At 37.7% G+C, this 20,140-nt stretch overlaps 1 protein-coding gene across 2 annotated transcripts in view; it reads right to left on the bottom strand.

Annotated features, from left to right (window-relative positions):
- Btaf1 (B-TFIID TATA-box binding protein associated factor 1) overlaps positions 1–20,140 on the bottom strand; it is a 90,730-nt gene that overhangs the window by 53,538 nt on the left and 17,052 nt on the right. For both annotated transcript variants that reach the window (XM_006231332.5, NM_001191917.1), the window contains exons 2-8: positions 19,146–19,269; positions 15,114–15,228; positions 12,882–13,025; positions 7,168–7,331; positions 5,438–5,574; positions 2,084–2,213; positions 1,538–1,606 (exon numbers count right to left, since the gene is read on the bottom strand). In XM_006231332.5, coding sequence (XP_006231394.1) covers positions 1,538–1,606; positions 2,084–2,213; positions 5,438–5,574; positions 7,168–7,331; positions 12,882–13,025; positions 15,114–15,228; positions 19,146–19,269 — 883 coding nt within the window. The remainder of the gene's footprint in view (positions 1–1,537; positions 1,607–2,083; positions 2,214–5,437; positions 5,575–7,167; positions 7,332–12,881; positions 13,026–15,113; positions 15,229–19,145; positions 19,270–20,140) is intronic.

Here is a 20,140-nt window from a genome sequence, read left to right as displayed (position 1 = left end):
AAAGGTACCAGTGAAATCCAAGAACTGCCACCTCCTGAGGAGCCTCTCAAGGAGACTGTAGACTTAAAGGCAGAACCCGGAACAAAAGCCTCACAGGTCATCCTCAGGAGAAGGGACCTGGTAGCTGGCAGGGGCCCTCAGCTTGCAGGACTGTGCTCAATAGGAATGCTCCAAAAACTGTACACCAGGTTCTTCTAATCCCATCTACCTTGGGGCCAGGTAGCATACCAGCTGGTACTCACAGGGAGCCCCTGGGCTTGGAATCTGAGGAAGGTTCCTAGCAGTACTGTTGAGGGACAGAGAATTGGGGTGGGAAGGAGGCAAAATTTGACCTTTGCTTGCTTTAAAAAAAAAATTACAAAAAAAAAAAAAAAAAAAAAGTGAACACTTGAGGGCTGGAGAGATGGCTCAGTGGTTAAGGGCACTGACTGTTCTTCCAGAGGTCCTGAGTTCAATTCCCAGCAACCACATGGTAGCTCACAACCATCTGTAATGAAATCTGATACCCTCTTCTGGTGTGTCTGAAGACAGCTGCAGTGTACTCATATAAATAAAATAAATAAATCTTATTTAAAAAAAAAAGTGAGGGGTTGAGGATTTAGCTCAGTGGTAGAGCGCTTGCCTAGCAAGCGCAAGACCCTGGGTTCGGTCCCCAGCTCCGAAAAAAAGAAAAAAGGAAAAAAAAAAAAAAAGTGAACACTCGAAATCTCAGAATTTAGGAATATGAGTCAGGAATCCCACAAGTTCAAGGACAACAATGAAAGTGCCATCCTACTCCCCCAAAACTGGACATTTTCAATGAAAAGAAACAATTTTTACTGTCTATGAGAAAAACACAAGTCTTTACAGTAGCCAAAAGAATAATAAGAAACAAACTATTTGCTTCAGAATATAAAGGAAAAAAAGTTTAAAAAAAAAAAAAAAAACAGTCTGGGGCTGGAGAGATGGCTCAGTGGCTAAGAGCACTGACTGCTCTTCCAGAGGTCTTGAGTTCAATTCCCAGCAACCATATGGTGGCTCACAACCATCTGTAATGGGATGCTCTCTTCTGAAGTGTCTGAAGAGAACTACAATGTACTAACATATAGATAAAATAAATAAATCTTTAAAAAAAAAAAGTCTAAAAATTTCTACTTAAAAGTTAAACCTGGGGGTTGGGGATTTAGCTCAGTGGTAGAGCGCTTGCCTAGTAAGCGCAAGGCCCTGGGTTCGGTTCCCAGCTCCAAAAAAAAGAAAAGAAAAAAAAAAAAAAAGTTAAACCTGGTGTGGTGGCATACACTTTTAATCCCAGCATGCAGGAGGCAAAGGCAGAGGAATCTCTTGAGTCCCAGGCCTGCCAGGTATACCTAATGAGTCCCAGGCCCACCAGGTACACAATGAGATAAGACTACATCTCAAACCCTCCAAAGGGAGGTGTGGCGGGGTGGAGATAAAAAAAAATGGATAAAAATAAATAATATGTTACAAGTCCTAAAAGACCTGATGAAAAGACAGGTGTCCTAAAAAGTTATCTTTGCCTAAGAGGAAGATACCTTACCTCCCAGGAAGGATTAAAAAGGTCATTGCAAAGTTCTTCACAAAAGCTTTCCAAAGGCCATTCATTTGTCTAAATGAGAAAGATACAAATTACTACATCAAAGCTTTGCATTCAAGATTTAACAGTTTAAGAGTGTCAAAAATCTATATTTACTTGTAGCCTTAGCAATAGTAACAAGGCTTTAATATTTTAAAATATTTTTCTAAAGTATAAGATATTTACTATAAAATTTCTTTGTTGACAAACAATATCTCATGAATATATTTAAGAAACTTATAAAAAGGGCTTGGAGAGATGGCTCAGTCATTAAGAACACTGGCTGTTTTTTCCAGAGAACCCAGGTTCAATCCCCAGCACCTACATGACAGCTCACAACTGTCTGTAACTTCAGTTCCAAGGGGTCCAATAAATAGCCTCTTCTGGCCTTCATGGACACTAGTCATGCAAGTGGTACACAGACTTATATTCAGCAAAACATCCATACACATAAAAAAAATAATAAAGCTAAAAATTAAAATAGTAAAGTAAGAAACAATTGCAATCTACCTCTTCAATGAAGGAAGAACTTTCTGGAACATTATCTATCAAGACTTTGGCATCACTCGCAGTCTGATTGATAACGACATTTGCTACTTTCCGTCTCTTTTCTTCCGGCTCTCCATCAGTGCTGTCATTGCTGAAAAAGAAGTTATCAATTTTAAAAGTATATGAAGGAATGCAAATGCTCTACAATGTGTGTCAGAGAACCCACTGTCCTCACTGCATGGGTATGTTACTTTGCTGGAGTAGCTTACTCAGCAATCTTACATCAACTAAAATGAACTCAATATTTTGAACAAAATATACCCCGTTATTCTCTGAAGTGGTGAAATTTTTTCTTTCAAATTGAATCTCCAATCTAACATTCTTTCACCTCTACAACCAGTTCCCTTTCTTTTATTTTAAACTCTGATTACAATTTAAATCCAGTCAAACATGACACTAACGTTTTTAGGCTTGAAACTTGGAGAAAACTAATATGCCAAGATAGTCGTATTTGTTTGAAAGAATATGATTAAAATATATTATATGAAAAAAAAACAAAAATTTTAAAAATATACAGAAACTGACCGCTGATAAAGTATACAGAAAATTTGAAAAAGTACTGTACTGTTTTATAACTTGAAAAGAAATATAAAGGTTAGCTTTATAAGAAATATTATAAAGAAAAAAACAAGTTATCTGGGTGTGGTGGCACACACCTTTTTTTCCAGTACCAAGGTGAGGCAAGAACATAAGCTCAAGGTCAGCCTAGTGAACAAATGGAATAAAACACAAACTACCTTTATGCATCATTCAGAAGAAATGAAAGAAGCAATGCACTTTAAAGAATACTCTTACTCTCTCTGAATCTCTCCCTCTCTCTACATATATGCTTGTTTATTTGTTTTTCAAGACAGGATTTCTCTACATAGGCCTGACAGTCCTCACACTAGCCCTGTAGACCAGGCTGGCCTCTGCTTCCCAGTGCTCAGACTCCGTCTCTAACAGTGTGAACTATTGGCCAACTGCTCTTGTTCCGTAAGATCATGGAAGAGACTGAAGACTCCCTCATGCCCTCACCTAATCCTCTCCTATTGGCTAGACTAGCAGGGCACCTTCTATCTCTAGACTTTCTTACTTGCACTTTCAGGGATTGTTTTTTTTCCTAGACAGTAAGAGCCATCACCCTTCTCTCAGATCTTTATTCTAAGCTACGGGAAGGTTTCTTAGATCATCTAACCAAAAACTCAAAATCAAGGTCTGCCCATATTTCACATCCCCTTCTTGGTGGTCTGATTAGGAATGGTCCCCATGGGATCACATATTTGAATGCTTAGTCATGACTGTTTGAGAAGGACTGGAGGTGTGGCGTCTGGAGGAAGTGTGTCACCGGTAAGTGGGGTTTGAGGTTTCAAAAGTCCATGCCAGGCCCAGCCTCACTCTTACTCTCTCAGCCTATTGATCAGGGTGTGTCTACCCTGCTCCTGCTCCAACGCCTTGCACGCTGCCAGACTCCCCGCCACAATAATGGCAGCTGCCTCTGAGACTGTAAGCACGCCTCCAGGTAAATGCTCTCTCATTATAGTTGCCTTGGTCATAGTAAGAATTTGGAACACATAATTAACAAACTGTGAAAAGGTGTAATATTCAAATACTTGAGTAAAAGTATGACTAAAAACTAATAGCAACTTTTTTCTCTTTTATCTTCCAGTTACAGACTTTTATTAAATTAACATAAGATGAATATCTCATATAGTTTGGGATCAGTAACACTCTTATTGTAGACTTTATTTTTGAGGATATTTACAAAGACCTTATTAGATGAGTCTCTTTATTGAAAAAAAAAACAATTAGAAAAAGGCAAAACAAAAACAAAAGATAAAATCCTCTGGAATCTGAAACTCAGACTCAAGGTTTTAGATTTTTGGAACATTTTACCTTAAGGATATTTAATGTCTATGACCTTAACACGTTGTTCACCTTAAAAATCCCATAGCTAAAAATAAAAAGGCTGGTGTCCATGCTTTAATCCCAGCACTCAGGAGGCAGAAGCAGGAGGATCTCTGTAAGTTCAGGTCAGCCTGATCTACAAAGGGAGTTCCAGGAGAGCCAAGGCTGCACAGAAAAACCCTGTCTGTGGGTTGCAGGGGGAATCCCATTTCAATAAAGAGTTTACACTTTAAAAACAACCTCAAGCATAGATTTCTATTAAATGGATTCTTTTGTTTAGCTATTTATGCTTAATTCTTTGTTTTGTTTTTCCATACAGGGTTTCTCTGTGTGGCCCTGGCTGTCCCAGAACTCACTCTGTAGACCATGGTGGCCTCAAACTCAAGAGATCTGCCTGTCTCTAGCTCAAGTGGTATGCGCCACTGTCATCCTGGTAACTTTTTCTTTTTTCTTTTATTCCCTCCTCAGTTTTCTTTTTTTTTTTTGGTTCTTTTTTTCGGAGCTGGGGACCGAACCCAGGGCCTTGCGCTTCCTAGGCAAGCGCTCTACCACTGAGCTAAATCCCCAACCCCCCTCCTCGGTTTTCTAAGACTGGGTTTCTCTGTATATCCCTGGCTGTCCAGGAACATACTCTTTAATTCTCGAACATTGTAAACACTTTTTAGCTTTATGTGAATTTAAAGAACCGAAGTACTATAATCTACAACAAAGACATAACTTTATAGACTTTGCATTATTTATTAACTCATCACTTACTCAAACATTTCTTGAACACCACTAAGAGTCTGATTTAATAGATGAGGGGCCCAAGAATCTACAGCTTAACACCCTCTTCAGAGATGGACCTGAAAGATGTTGTTTTGAACTAACTACCTTTTAAAGACAGGTGACACTTTTAATAATTCATTCGGAGCCTGAAGAAATGATTCTTAGTTCAGAATTCTTTTCTACAGAAAGGTTAACCTAAGCAAGTCCAGATTACCATTCACTATTTAGCACAAGAACAGGGGGATAACACCCTGACACCACTTCTCACTTAGCACAAACATCATCTTGACTGGTGACCCTTAGAACCCCTCTCTGAATTCATTCTCTAATATTCTTCACTCAATGCACTTCTGCCACCCTGAATATTCCATAATGGTGTTTCTATTCCGTGACTAGAATGCTCTCCCATCACAGGTCCTCAGTCTTCATGTGAGGCTGACTATCACTAAGGAAAAAAATAATAAAAACAACAACAACAAAAATCCTACTCCAATAAATTTTTCTGGAGAAGCAATCTGATTCCCCAGTAGCAAACAGTAAATCTTCTGTCCTGAGTAAAACAATCCAAGCATTACTACTCAGTAGAGCAAAGTCACCCAGAGTTTACCTATAAACCAAACACACACACTGTTCTTAGGAAACAAGCACGAAGATCACTACCTCTTCTCATTTGTTTCCACTGCATCCCTGGATCTCTGTTTTGCAAATAGCTTGGCCATTCTTTTAGCTTTGTTCTTCTGTCTATTACTCATTCCTGCTCGGAATTCTGAATCAATCAATTCAGCTGCTTGGAGAGTCTAAAAGAGTAAAACAAGGAGTTTAAACTGCCAGAAATTAAAATAAATACTGATTGTTTCAATCTTAGGAAAGAAATAGTTGCATATATTTTAATAAAGAGAGATAAGCATTCTTTTTGATATTACACTATTATCTATCACGATTTTACTCTCAAGCCATATGTACTGGAACACTTAAAATTCCAGCACCTGAAAGGCAGAAGGATGGTGAGAAAGCCAGGGATACCTAAGAAGACCTTGTCTTAAAAAATGGCATGCCTTTAAGCCCATGGGAGGCAATGGTGTTCTGTGAGTTCTAGGACATCAAGGGCTACATAGAGAGGCCTTGTCTCAAAAAAATAAATAATTAAAACTTAAAAAGAAACTTCTTAATTATCTATTCCCAACTAAGTCTTGTTTCACAACTTTTCTGTACTACAGGTATGGCATAAATAAATAATCCTAACAAGGAGAATTTCTGAAGAGCAGATATTTCAAAATAATCACAATATCATCAAAAATTGAGAAAATAAAATCTCAATAAAAGAAACTGATGCTTATCATGATGATGATGATGAAGAGGAATAAGAAGGAAGAGAAGGAGGAAGAGAAGCAGCAGCAAGAGAGAGAAAGAAAAAAGAAAAGTATTATAGCCTTAAGTGACTAACTGGTCCAGTATTCTATCATCAATTTAGCCACATGATCCTTTCCTCATAGCCACTTCCTGCTTGTTTTGGCATTTTTCTATTCATTGAAGACACTACAGAAACTGCGTGATAAGCAAATATACCTAGAAGCACATACATATACCACATAAATGTGTTTAATCTGCATATCCTGGTATACTAGGCTATACTGAGTGGAGGAAAGAATAACATGTTTTAAATGGACACAGAACAGTACAGTACACACAGATCTTCGATAATAAAGTGCTTGCCAGGCAACCATGAGGAACTGAGTCTGAAGCTCCAGCACTCATGTAGAAATTTTAGGAAAGATAAACAAATAACTCTAAACAGACTGCCTATAGGAATAGAAAAGTTTGTGTTCCTAAATTATTAGTAAGATAACTCTGTGGGGGACTAAGGAGAAGATGGTTCAGCAAACAAAAGTGCTTGCTATTCTTGCAGAGGATCTGAATCTGGCTCTTAGAACCCACAGTGTAGCTTATAGCCATTTATTGATTTATTCATTCAATCTTATTACATTTTTATCCTTGTATCCTATTTTCCTGTTTTTTTTTTTTAAATGTTATTTCCTCTTTCGTTTTAGAGCTATGAATGGCAGTTCTAAACTATTATCTTCAGATCTGTGACAGTCCTTTTCTCACTCTCCAAAGATTACTTTCATCCATTTAAGCAACTAGAATTTTTTAATACTAGTGCACACACAGTCTAGCACAGCATGTATCTGGCAGTCTGACGTGTAGGAGACAGGCTGGCCTTCTGTCTGTAGGCTATGCCATATTCTCAGCTTGAGACCCTGAGCTGGAGTGGCACTAAAGAGCAACAAATAGCTTTAAGCACAACATTTTTCTTGGTGCAACTGCATAACAAAATGAAGCCAACTCTTTGTGCTGTTACTTGCAATCAAGCCACCCAATGTTTTACCTACAGATTGTTTGTTTACAAGGGCTGCTGAAGTTGGAGTATAATCCAAGTCTTCATCGTTGAAGAGTTCTTCAGTACTCATTCCAATTGCTTCTCCCATATTAAGTCCAAGTTTCTTCTGTAATAATTTCCGTTGGCGTGCTATCCTCTCTTTAGGATCCACTTCACCTATGGACGGAGAAGAAATACAATCCATGCAAATTAGTTAACAAGATTTTACTAGCCAGGCAGCAGTAGTGCAGATCTTTAACTCAGCATTGAGGAGGCAGAGGCAGTCGGATCTCTCTGAGTCTGGATTAGTCTGGTTCACACAGAAAAACCCTGTCTCAACAGACTCCCACTACAAGAAAAAAAAAAATTATTACAAAACACATATTGTCAGACATCTGCTTGGTTAACTGCAAGTTGTACCACATGCCTGTAATTCCAGTACCCAGAAGCTGAGATAGCAGTCTGGGCTACACAGATGAGGCCAACCAGGGTTCCTTAGTTTAAATTCAAGGCCAGGCTGGATTAACAGTAGGACTGTCTCAAAATAACAAAACTAGAGCCAGGAATGGTGGTGTATACCTTTAATCCCAACACTTGAGAATCAGTGGATAGATCTATGTGAGTTTGAAGCTAGCCTGGTCTACATAGTGGGTTCCAGGATAACCAAAGCGGCATAATGAGGCCCTGTTCCAAAAACAAACAAAACAAAAAAAGAAACAACAAAACAAAACCAGTGACAGGCAGAATGGCACTCAGGAGGCAGAGACATGACAATTAGGTCTACTAGTGCTGACTAACAAGATATGTTTACAAAAGAGTAGGGGGAGGGGAAACAAGACAAAAAAGACAAACAGGAAAACTTGCAAGCAGACAGACAATAAGCACAATAATAATGAAAGTAAACACCTTTTGTCAGATATAAAGTCTCAGAGCTGTACTGCTAGCTACCTAAAAGGCTAAGACAGGAGGATGGAGATATAAAGTGAGATCTTGTGATGATGATGGGGGAGGAAAAAGAGGAGTTGGGACAGAAGTGGGAAGGAATGAGGAAGAAGAAAAGGATGAGAGAAAGGAGATGAAGACTAAGATCTTTTCTGCCCAACTGAATTAAACCATACTAATTTGAAGAGCCCACAAACTTTGTTACCTATAGTCATCAGAAAACAATGTCCTAATTCCACCGAGACCCTAGCTGCCCTCCTGTCAGTTACCAAGTGTACACGAGATGATGCAATTCGCACCTAAGGAAATCAGTCTTACTATTTTACAGCTCTACCTTACCTTCTCTGAAGGGCCCTGATAGGCCATAATACCAAAATCTAGACTCTGTTGGACAGAAAAAGATTGACAAATGAATGAATGCTTATCCCAAGAGTGCTCTTTTGTATGTTCTGAGATGGTGTAGCCCAAAGGACTAAGATAAGGAAATGAAAGTAGGTAAGTTTTAAAATGTTTCAAGCAATGCACTACCACCGCCTGGCATAAATACATTTTTTAAAAGTTGAAACTTAGCCTTATAACAGCTAAGATAATTTTTTAAACTCTATATAAAAATACTTTCTTAAAAACAGCACTAGGAAGCAAAAACAGGTAAATCTCTATGAGTTTTATGTCACCTTGGTCTACATAGGGAGGCCCTGTTTCCAAAATAAATAAATAAATAAATAAATAAATAAATAAATAAATAAATAAAAAAAACAGTAATTATCTCAAGGCAGCTAGATTGCTCAGTGGATAAAGAGATGACTGCAAGCCTGGTGAGCCAACTTTGGTCCCTGGCACCCACAAGGTGAAAGAAGATAACAGCTCCTGTGAGCTGGACTCTGACCTCTGCAAGGACACCTGGGCACTTGCAAACCCACTCACACATGCACAAATGAATAAGTAGAATGTAATTTAACAGAACCAATAGTGGGACTAAAGAGATAGCTCAGAGGTTAGAAACACTTGCTGCTTTTCCAGAGTCCTCAGCACTCATTATCACTCACAACTACCCTAATTCCAGCTCCCAGAAATACAAGGGAACAAAATTGGAAGTTGATACTTCTTGATTTAAAAACTTGCTAAGGGGTTGGGGATTTAGCTCAGTGGTAGAGCGCTTGCCTTGCAAGCGCAAGGCCCTGGGTTCGGTCCCCAGCTCAGAAAGAGAAAGAAAGAAAGAAAGAAAGAAAGAAAGAAAGAAAGAAAGAAAGAAAGAAAGAAAGAAAGAAAGAAAGAAAGAAAGAAAGAAAGAAAGAAGGAAGGAAGGAAGGAAGGAAGGAAGGAAGGAAGGAAGGAAGGGAGGGAGGGAAAGAGAAAGAAACAAACAAACAAACAAACAACTTGCTAAAACAGAACATTAATTAATCTTACATATAAGAACTAAAGTTAAAAAAAGGACCAGAACAATGCATACTGGTAAATGATCTTGATTTAGAATGTCTTACATGTGGCACATAAAAATTGCAAAACAAAAGAAAAATACAGAAATTGAACCTAATAAAATTACACTTTATGCTTCAAAGAATATCATCAAGTAAATGAAAACAAGGGTTCTAACTCAGCGATAGAACACTAGCAAAATATACACACGGCATTGGGTTTGATCCCACCTCTACCGTAAGAACAGGGCCAAGAAAATAAAAAGGCAACCCACAAAATAATGATAATATGCAAATCATATATCTGATAAGGCACTTGTATCTAGAACACATAAAGAATGCTTCTAAGCCATAATAAAGGATAAACTGAGCAAAGTCTCTTAAAAAAGATACTTTTATTCACCTGTAGTATTTGTCATCTCTGAGGCTTATGGCCTAGTCTTGGAAGCTTCTAGCCTACAGTCTTATTTAGGCCTCGAATGTTTACAGCCTCTGACACTTGCTGCCACATAAGCTCTCCCCTCTCTTGTTCTGATCTCTGTGGCTGACTCAATTCAGCTGTTCTGGCTCTAACTCCTCTCCAGGCCGACTGATTCAATCTGACACACACCTCTCCTTTTCTCTGCCTCTCCTGAATTGCTCTGCTTGGCCCCATACTAACTTTGGCACTCTGTTCTAATCTTCTGGCTCCTTCTGTCTTCCCTGTGTCTTGCTTGTTCTGTCTGCAACCTGTCTCTGTGTAACAATCATGGTAAAACTGCCTTCTTCCTCTCTTCTCTCTCTGCACTGCTCTCTCTTAAGTAGCCTCTTTTTCCTCACTCTTCTTGTGAGAATTGGGCATATCCTAACTCTTTCTCAGACTCCTCACTTTGTCTGCCACTCAATTAAACATCACCTTCTAACATGAGTGCTTCCTTCTACAAACTAACTCTACCTTCATTGTTTGGAATTAAAGGTGTGTGCTAAGGGCACATCTGTTTTCCAGCCAGAGGGATTAAAGGTGTGTACTAATGGCTGAACCTCACCACAAACAGAAACAGATCTTTTCAGTAAATAACACAATTTTGGGGTTCACAGTGTGACCAATTATTCTGCAACGGTCTCTGAATGGACATTTCTACAAAGAAGAGAGAAAATAGACAATACATGAAAAGAAAGATGCTTACTATTACTAGTCAGCTGAAAAGAACAACAACAACAACAAAACCACAGAGATGGCACTCACATTAGCAAGTATGGCTAGCATCAAAAGTCAGACAATAAAGAGTTGGCAAGGCTGTAGAGAAATTCGAATTCCCATACGCTGTTGGTGGAATATAAGATGGAGCCACTTTGTAAAAACTGGTAGTTTGTGATGCAAGTCCTGAATCCCAGTACTTGGAGGCAGAGACAGGCAGGTCTCTGTGAGTTCAAGGCCAGCCTCGTCTACCAATCAAGTTACAGGGCAGCCAAGATTCTGTTACACAGGGAAACCCTATCTCAAGAACTAAACAAAAATAAAACAAACAAACAAACAACCTAGTAGTTTCAACAGAAAAACATGGTTACTATATAAATCAGCATTCTACTCCAAAAATGAAAACATGTCCATACATAAACTTTTAAATGAATGATTTATAGTAAGTTATTCCTTTTAATATTTATTTTTATTTTTAATGTGTATGGCAGGGGAGATATGTGCATAGAGCAGAGACACTGGATTCCCCTGAGTTGGAGTTACAGGTAGTTTCATCACTTACATACAGGTTCAGAACCAAACATGGATCCTCTACAGAGCAAAACACTTTAAGCAGTAAGCCATCTCACTAGCCCTAGGCAGAAGCATATTCTTAATAGTCAAAAAGTGAAAACACCCAAATTAGTAAAATATAAGCAAGGCATGGTATCCACACAGTAGAATATTTTACAACCATAAAATATAAGTGTCTCATATCCTTAAGGTGATCCTATCAAAACAACAACAACAACAACAACAACAACAACAACAACACTAAAATTGGGGGCTGGACAAACAGCATCTGATTTCAAGGGCTTTCAGAACCATGGTCTAATAGCTAGCGCACACTTGTGTGCTATCACTGATGGCTAGGGTTTGGACAGAGGGAACCAGAACTCTGTTACACAGAGAAACCCGGTTTTGAAAAATCAACAAGAACAGGAGGTTTACTTCTGGCCCTCACAAATACACATGTGTACATATACCCACATACAAACACCCAAACTAACGTGGGAGAAGGAAAGAAGAGGTGGGGTTTAACTCACTAGTAGATCTTGCAGCATAAATGCCTTAAGTTCAGTTTCTGGCATATCAAAAAAGCTCTGGCTGCAGCATGAAAGAAATGCAATCCCTTGGATCCCACCAAATTGCAATAGGTGGCAATGTGAAATGATGCAGGAACTAATCCACCCAGTGGAAAGCAAGAAATGAAAAATTCTCCTATATATTTGGTTGTGAGCCTAGCCTTTAACGGCTGGGCCATCTCTCCAGCCCTGAAAAATTCTCCTAACTCTAGTATGTGCAGCATGATACACACGCTCCTTACCTACATATACACATATAAAATAATAAATGGCTAAAAAAAAAAAATCAAATTTGCCAGACCATACATAATCAAAATCATCTATCACTTAAAAAAATCTCACAGTGTAGCTTTGTCTGGCCTAGAACTTACTATGCAGACCAGGCTGGCCTGGAACTCAAGAGATCCACCTGTCTCTGATGGGATTAAAGTATGTGACACCCTGCCCCCTTTTTTAAATTAAGAGACAGCTTATTTATTTACAGAAATCCATTAAAAACAAGGGTTTTTTTTTCTACTAAAGGCTATAATCTTAAGTAGGAAAAACATTCAATTTCCTATAATAACCCTTTTTGGTTTTGGATTTTTTTGATGCAAGCTCTCACTATGTTACACAGACTAATTCCAAACTCTGGACTCAGATGATCCTGTTTCAGCCTCCAAATGAGCTGGCATTCTGAAATATGAGGCACTGTATTCAACTACCTGTGCATCTAAGAATTCTGAAAGTTTAAAGATAATGAGCCATTTACCTACCAAGGTTTAATTTTAATTTCAACTTTTTACTTTGGACATAGGCACAAGTTCTAACACTACTCAAAACATAAGATAAGACAACAATAAAATAACCTTCAAATTCCCAGAACTGTGAAAATACTGCCCCAATTTGTATTGGTTCTTATTACTTCAGCTTTAGAACAAGCACTGTTGGTCACTTTATCTACCCGTAACTCTCCATGCATTAAAAACTTCAGTCAATTTACATTTCATGATTCCTTATATATTACACAGCACAAATTATAAACTAATTTGAAAGCAAAATTTCAGACTTCTCCAGGACTACTAACCTGATTTTTCATCTTGAACTTCAAATTCTGCACCAGCAGACCCCAAAAGTGATGCCCCATGCTGTAACAATCTGCATATATCAAATCTGTCAAAATTTAATCGATCTGTAGTAGATGAATCTTCCATAGAACACTCTGTGGGTTCTAGATGAAGTTTAAAAATATTATTTTTATCAGAGTGAAAGAACATGGTATATCATTACTTGTAAAAATTGGCTAATATTTAAGAGAAACAAATAAATAGAAAAACTACTGTGATTTATCTACAGCCAGTTCTTAAGCTTTCTGAAAATCAATTATTAACTTGGTAACTCCCCTTCTACAAACCATAAAAATGGTAAGGGGGTATATATACATGTTTCCAACCATGAAAGTATACTACTGGAAGAAATCCTCATGTTGATGTATATGTTAAATATTATACTTTAATTTACTGTTTAAGGGTTAAAGACCTCCAGAGTTACAGCATGAGGTAATTGTATTGCTAAATCTGAAGACAAACATGCACAAAATGTATGCATAAGTAAGTTAAAAACACTGGTTCTCCCTGTGTCTAAGGAACAGCCAGGATATAAACAAGTCATTCAATAAGACTTGCTGTCCATACCACTTGTAAACTCATGACAAGCTACTGAAATTATACACCCTTTTGAAACCCAAGATCTTCAAAATGCTCTACATTCTTCCCAAAAAAGGTCAGCTACAAATGTTAAACTACAGCTTACTAACACAAGAGTTAATCCAGCATTTGTAACCATCTGCTGTAAAGTGTAACCACTTAACTTAAAACAAAGAACAAAACCTCATGAATATTTTCTTATAAGCAGTTTCAGTATAAATTTTAATGCTAATATAATTAGTTCCCTAAAATGAGCTACACTGTGTCTATTCACCAAGATAATTGGGGATAATGAGCTAGAAATGAGAAGGTTCTGGGTTTACATTAGATAAAAGCAAATTAACACAAAAACTCAAAATAACAGATCAAAAATAAAAGCAAAAACTTTTAAGAAAGATAAGATTTATATTAAGCGACTAAAAATTAATCTACTTTCTCCTTATTGAATTCTCAACTAGGAAACATTTATTATAAAAAAAAAAACAAAACAAAACAAAACCCTCAATGCCTGAAAACTAAACTTGTAATTCTGTCCTTTGATAGAGCTCATACTGTAACATAAAAGACACTGTGTTGCCGGATTCCAAAACATGAAATTTAGATGAAGTAATACACAATAAAAGTTTGTTTAACTAAAATGTATGCCTTGCAGCCTTTTCAAAGGCATATGTTTGCTTTAAAACACAGGCACAGGCAATCCTAAAATAAGTGCAATCTTTTACCTCTATACCATTATCCACAGAGACCAGCCACAAAGACCCATTAATTTGGGAAGGCAAAACCTTTCATCTGCAAGGCCCTGGGTTCAATCCTCAACACACACAAAATCAAAACAGCAAACAAGACAAAGCCCCTAAATGAGAGAAAACATGACTAAAGAATTAGCTTGCCAAGTAACCAAATATAAACTAGGCTAAAGTTTAAAATATACCACACTATACAATATTCTAAACAACAGTGAAAAAGGAATTGATTCAGAAATATTCACTCCTTAAAGGGCAGTAATACATTTAGTATATACTATACGATTTAATAATTTTAGAAATAACACATGAAAACATTGTTTACCCAGCAGTTTCTCTTTTTAAGTTTAATGTTGGGCTGGAGAGATGGCTCAGTGGTTAAGAGCACTGACTGCTCTTCCAGAGGTCCTGAGTTCAAATCCCAGCAACCACATGGTGGCTCACGACCATCTGTAATGAGATCTGATGCCCTATTCTTGTGTGTCTGAAGACAGCGACAGTGTACCCATATATAATTTAAAAAAAAAAAAAAAAACTTTAAAAAAAAAAGGAAGAAAGAAAATAAAAGAAAAAGAAAACCAAGCTATTGCTCACATGCTTTTAAAAAAAATTTTAGGCAAAAATAACTTAATCTTCTTTCCTAGCAAGGCTGAGAACATGAAGATTAACCCTTAAATCAAAATGGAAATTATTAAACCACATACTTCATCTACAATTATGTTTTACTTCAAACTACTTTTCTACTTTAAAAGGTACCTTGTAGGGGCTGGGGATTTAGCTCAGTGGTAGAGCGCTTGCCTAGGAAGCGCAAGGCCCTGGGTTCGGTCCCCAGCTCCGAAAAAAAGAACCAAAAAAAAAAAAAAAAGGTACCTTGTTTGGTTCTTGGCACTGGATTCCACTCAGGCACGTTTTTCACTATAGCTTCAACAGCTTGTCCTGCTGCAATCCGAGTATCCCAATTTGCACTCCTTAAATATATTAATACCTTAAAATTATAAAATAAAACAATTACATATCAAACAAAAGTTTGTACCAGGTAACCAGAAAAAATATTAATTTGTTATTCATTTATAACCTGGAATCCTTCAAATACATATTCACCATTTTATTTAAACTTATTAAACTCAAAAATTTGATTATTCACAGAAATTATCACTGTTCCGTGTGTTTGTGTTTATTACGCTAGCACATGTGTGGAAGTCAGAGAACTTGCAGAAATTGGTTCTCTCCTTCCGTTCTCTGGGTCCAGGAATTGAACTCAGGTTACTGGCTGGGCAGAATGCCCCTTTACCCACTGAGACAGTTCTCTTGTTCTCACTACCATTTTTAACTGGGAAAAGAGAAAATAAAATATTTTACGGCATTTTAAAAATAACATCACAATTTAATAACTGAAAAGCAAAATTGGGTGGGTAAGATAACTCAACTAGTAAGTAAGCTACCGCCAGGAAAGCATGAAGACCTAAATTCAATAATCCCTAGAACCCAAGTAATAAACCAGGAATGGTGGTTATTGTTTTCAACTATACTACCTATACATAGTTTTGATTTTGTTGTTAGGATTTGTTTTTTGAAGACAGTGTTTCATAGCAAAACCCTGAATGGCCTGGACAGAACTCACTATGTAGACCTGGCTGCCCACAAACTCAATAGAAATCCACCTGCCTTTGCTTTCTCAGTGCTGGGATTAAAGGTGTGCACCACCCTGACTAGCATTCTTTTTAATAGCTACGTGTTCATACCTGTTGGATTACTTCCTTTTGTACCTCACTGAATACTTTGTAGAATAGAATATGGAATTAATCTTCTGTCAAGTTGTGATTTTTACCACATTTATGTTTGTCTTTTGACTATGGTACATTTCTTACTATTAGAAAACTAAAAGTAGGGGCTCGTGAGATAGCTCAGCACTGACTGCTCTTCCAGAGGTCCTGAGTTTAATTCCCAACATTCACATAGCCATCTGTAACAGGATCTGATGCCCTCTGCTGGTGTGTCTGAAGAAAGTGACAGTGTATTCATATAAATAAATAAATCTTTAAAAAAAAGAAAAAGAAAACTAATAGAATTTGATCATTTTAAAGGGGAAAGGTGGGCTGGAGATACGGTTTGTGGTTAAGAGCACATGCCGCTTCTGCAGTGGACCTCACTTCATCAGGTTCCTATCACATCACAGTGGCCCAAAATGCCTTAACTCCAATTCCAAAGGATCCACAACCTGCTTCTGGGCTCCACGAGTAACTGCACACACAAACATATATGCAGGCAAAACATCCATTCATATAAATATAAACTTAAAAAAAGAATAGACCAAAATATATATGTCCATACAATAAAAAGATGCATAAATTTTTATAACAGTATTTTTTTTACAACATAAAATCCACCAGCTGATTAACATAAGAGGTATACACTGTGTAAATTCTGTCCATTCGTATCCACAGAATTAAATATCATTCTGCAATATAGAGGAATAAAGTAATAAAACATACTACAATATGAACACATTATTTTACATGAAACATGTCATAAAAGACCACACACTGCACAATTTATTTTGCACAAAACAGACATGTCACAAAGTTAGTTAAATGGCTGCATTTGTAATTACATACGGAGTATGTGCTAAAGCAACTGCTAGAAGAAACATGGCATCTTTCTATTGTGATATAAACATTTTAAAATTAGATTAGTGTGCCTAATGATGGTGGTGCAAGGCTTTAATCCCAGCACTGGGGAAGCAGAGGCAAGAGGATCTCTGAGTTCTGAGTTCAAAGTCAGTCTAGCCACAGAGTATGTTCCAGGATAGCCAGAGTTTCACAGAGAAACAATGTCTCCAAAATAAAAAAAAAAGCAAAATAAAAATAAAAAATTAATTGCTGTGATGCCTGCTGTATGTAAAGTGATGTACGAAACATACAGAAACATATCTAGTGGTTGTAAATTGGATGGGAGTGTTTACTTACTTTTATTTTATACATTAAGCATTTTCCTGTATGGGCACCTACATGTGTGCCTGGTGTTTTTGGAGACCAGAAGATGGAATAGGATCTCCTATAAGTGGAATTACAGAGTTTATGTGCCACCATGTGCATGTGTGGAAACCAAAACCCAGTTCTGTAACAGCAGCAAAAATTCAATCTCTAAGCCATCTGTACAGCTATACCAAAGAGACCAGGAAAATATTAAGAGTAAGAATTTAAAAAAAAAGAAGACAAGAAGGTATTAAAGACAAATATTTCAGAACAATTGGACAGCAGTTAATGTGTTGAAGTGAGAATTAAGAATAGAACTCCTGGGGCTGGGGATTTGGCTCAGTGGTAGAGCACTTGCCTAGCAAGTGCAAGGTCCTGGGTTCAGTCCCCAGCTCCGAAAAAAAGAAAAGAATAAAAAAAAAAAAAAAAAAAAAAAAAAGACTAGAACTCCTAAGCTGGAGAGATGGCTCAGTGGTTAAGAGCACTGGCTGTTCTCCAGCAGGTCCTGAGTTCAATTCCCAGCAACCACACGTTGGCTCACAACCATCTGTAATGGGATTTGATGCCTTCTTCTGGCATATACATTTACATGCAAACAGAACACTCATATACATAAAATAAATAAATCTTAAACTTAAAAAAGAAAAGAATAAGGGGTTGGGGATTTAGCTCAGCGGTAGAGCGCTTGCCTAGCGAGCGCAAGGCCCTGGGTTCGGTCCCCAGCTGGGGGGGGGGGGGGAGGGGAGATAGAGCCAACCCTTAATCCCAGCACTTGGAAGGCAGGAGTAGGCAGATATCTGAGTTCGAGGCTAGCCTGATCTACAAAGCAACTTCCAGGACAGTTAAAGCTACACCGCTTGGGGTTGGGGATTTAGCTCAGTGGGTAGAGCACTTGCCTAGCAAGCGCAAGGCCCTGGGTTCGGTCCCCAGCTCCGAAAAAAAGAAAAAAGAAAAGAAAAAAAAAAAAAAGAAAGAAAAGAAAAGAAGAAGAAAAAAAAGCTACACAGCTTTAGGGGAGGGGTGGGGCCTAAAAACTTCTTTCAGTTTTTAGTTCTGCACTGCACTCACCTTACAGATGAGTATGATGCCTAATAGGTATCCTTTTCCACTCAGAGAATGTGGGGGCCTATAGGTACCAAGTCAGTCTCTCCATCATCTCCATCTTGGTTAGAAAGTCCACATAATGTCTAATAGTATTAGCCCTTATGGTACCAATCACACAATGCACATTTCTATGTGTTGAAGGGAATTTATAACTCTGACCCCTATGTCTCAGGGAGAGACAAATAAGAATGAAAGGAGGGGTTTAGACTAGACTCCCTTAGGGCTCCCAATGTCTGGGCAGTCATATGCTCCATCACCCAAAGTATCACTGCTTTATTCTGCATGCCAAAGAATTTAACGTTTGTCAAATACTAATGTATAGGCACCCACAGAGTTAAGCAAAATTCAGCCACTGCACAGGTAAAAACATATACTAGGATTACAGAAACAGTGACCCACCAAAGCAGAAAATCTCCCATTCCGAACAGGTCAGTTGATATCGTATATATTCAAGTATTGCCCATGAGCACTCATCCATTTGAAAAACTACCAACTGCCATATAATTATTAGCCATTAAGAACAAGTTAGGCCACTAACAAACCAGATTAACAACTTAGTTCATTAGCAATTTGGGTCAGATTCAAATTTGTCACACAAGCAAAAGTTTCAATATTGGCAGATTCCTTAAACAACTAAAACTGATTTAAATACTTTATATCTTTTAAACAAATAGCAACTTTGAAAAAATATTTTAAGAAGTAAAGATATTTAATGGAATTTAGAGACCACAAGGTCATTTAGGATTATTTTTACCTTTCCTATTGTTTCTCTGTCCACAAGTCTTTATGCTTGCATTACACTAAGAAAACGCTGAGTTCTTACCTTAGATAACAAATTATTTAATTCATGAGGATGAAGTTTCACCACTTCTCCAAGTTGCTGTGCAGCGGCTTTTCTTGTAACTGGGGTAGTACCCGTATCCAGTAAGATAAAAAGACGATCGAGTCTATAATAGCAAAAATACAACAGTTAATCTGAATGTGTTTCCTCATAAGCGTGAGGCAGAAAATGTATTCAACCTGTAAACAAAGCTCTATGCTGGGAGCCGGGTGTAGCAGCATGTTGTGCCCGTTATCCCACACCTAAGAAGCAGAAAGATCAAGAGTTAAAGACCAGGGTTGGGGATTTGGCTCAGTGGTAGAGCGCTTGCCTAGGAAGCGCAAGGCCCTGGGTTCGGTCCCCAGCTCCGAAAAAAAGAAATTAAAAAAAAAAAAAAAAAAAAAAGAGTTAAAGACCAACCAAATCAAGGTCAACTTGGGCAATGTAAAACTGTGCCTCAAAAAGATTAAAAACAAAACAAACAAACAAACAAACAAAAACGTAAAAGCTGTGTCTATAAGAGATGCCTATCTTGGGGTTGGGGATTTAGCTCAGTGGTAGAGCGCTTGCCTAGCAAGAGCAAGGCCCTGGGTTCGTTCCCCGGCTCCTAAAAAAAGAAAAAAGAAAAAGAAAAAGAAAAAAAAAAAAAAAGAAAGAAAGAAAGAAAAAAAGAGATGCCTATCTTGGTGCTGGAGAGATGACTCAATGGATAGAAGCACCGACTGCTCTTCCAGAGGTCCTGAGTTCAATTCCCAGCAACCACATGGTGGCTTACAACCATCTGTAATGAGATCTGATGTCCTCTTCCAGTGTGTCTGAAGACAGCTACAGTGTACTTATATTCAATAAATAAATAAAATCTTTTTTTTTTTTCAGAGCTGGGGACCGAACCCAGGGCTTTACGCTTGCTACAAGCGCTCTACCACTGAGCTAAATCCCCAACTCCAAAGAAAATCTTTAATAAATAAATAAATAAATAAGTGAAATTTTAAAAGAGC

This window comes from Rattus norvegicus, chromosome 1, assembly GCF_036323735.1.
Source record: "Rattus norvegicus strain BN/NHsdMcwi chromosome 1, GRCr8, whole genome shotgun sequence".
Lineage (NCBI taxonomy): Eukaryota > Metazoa > Chordata > Mammalia > Rodentia > Muridae > Rattus > Rattus norvegicus.
This window is presented reverse-complemented; position numbering and strand designations above follow the sequence as displayed.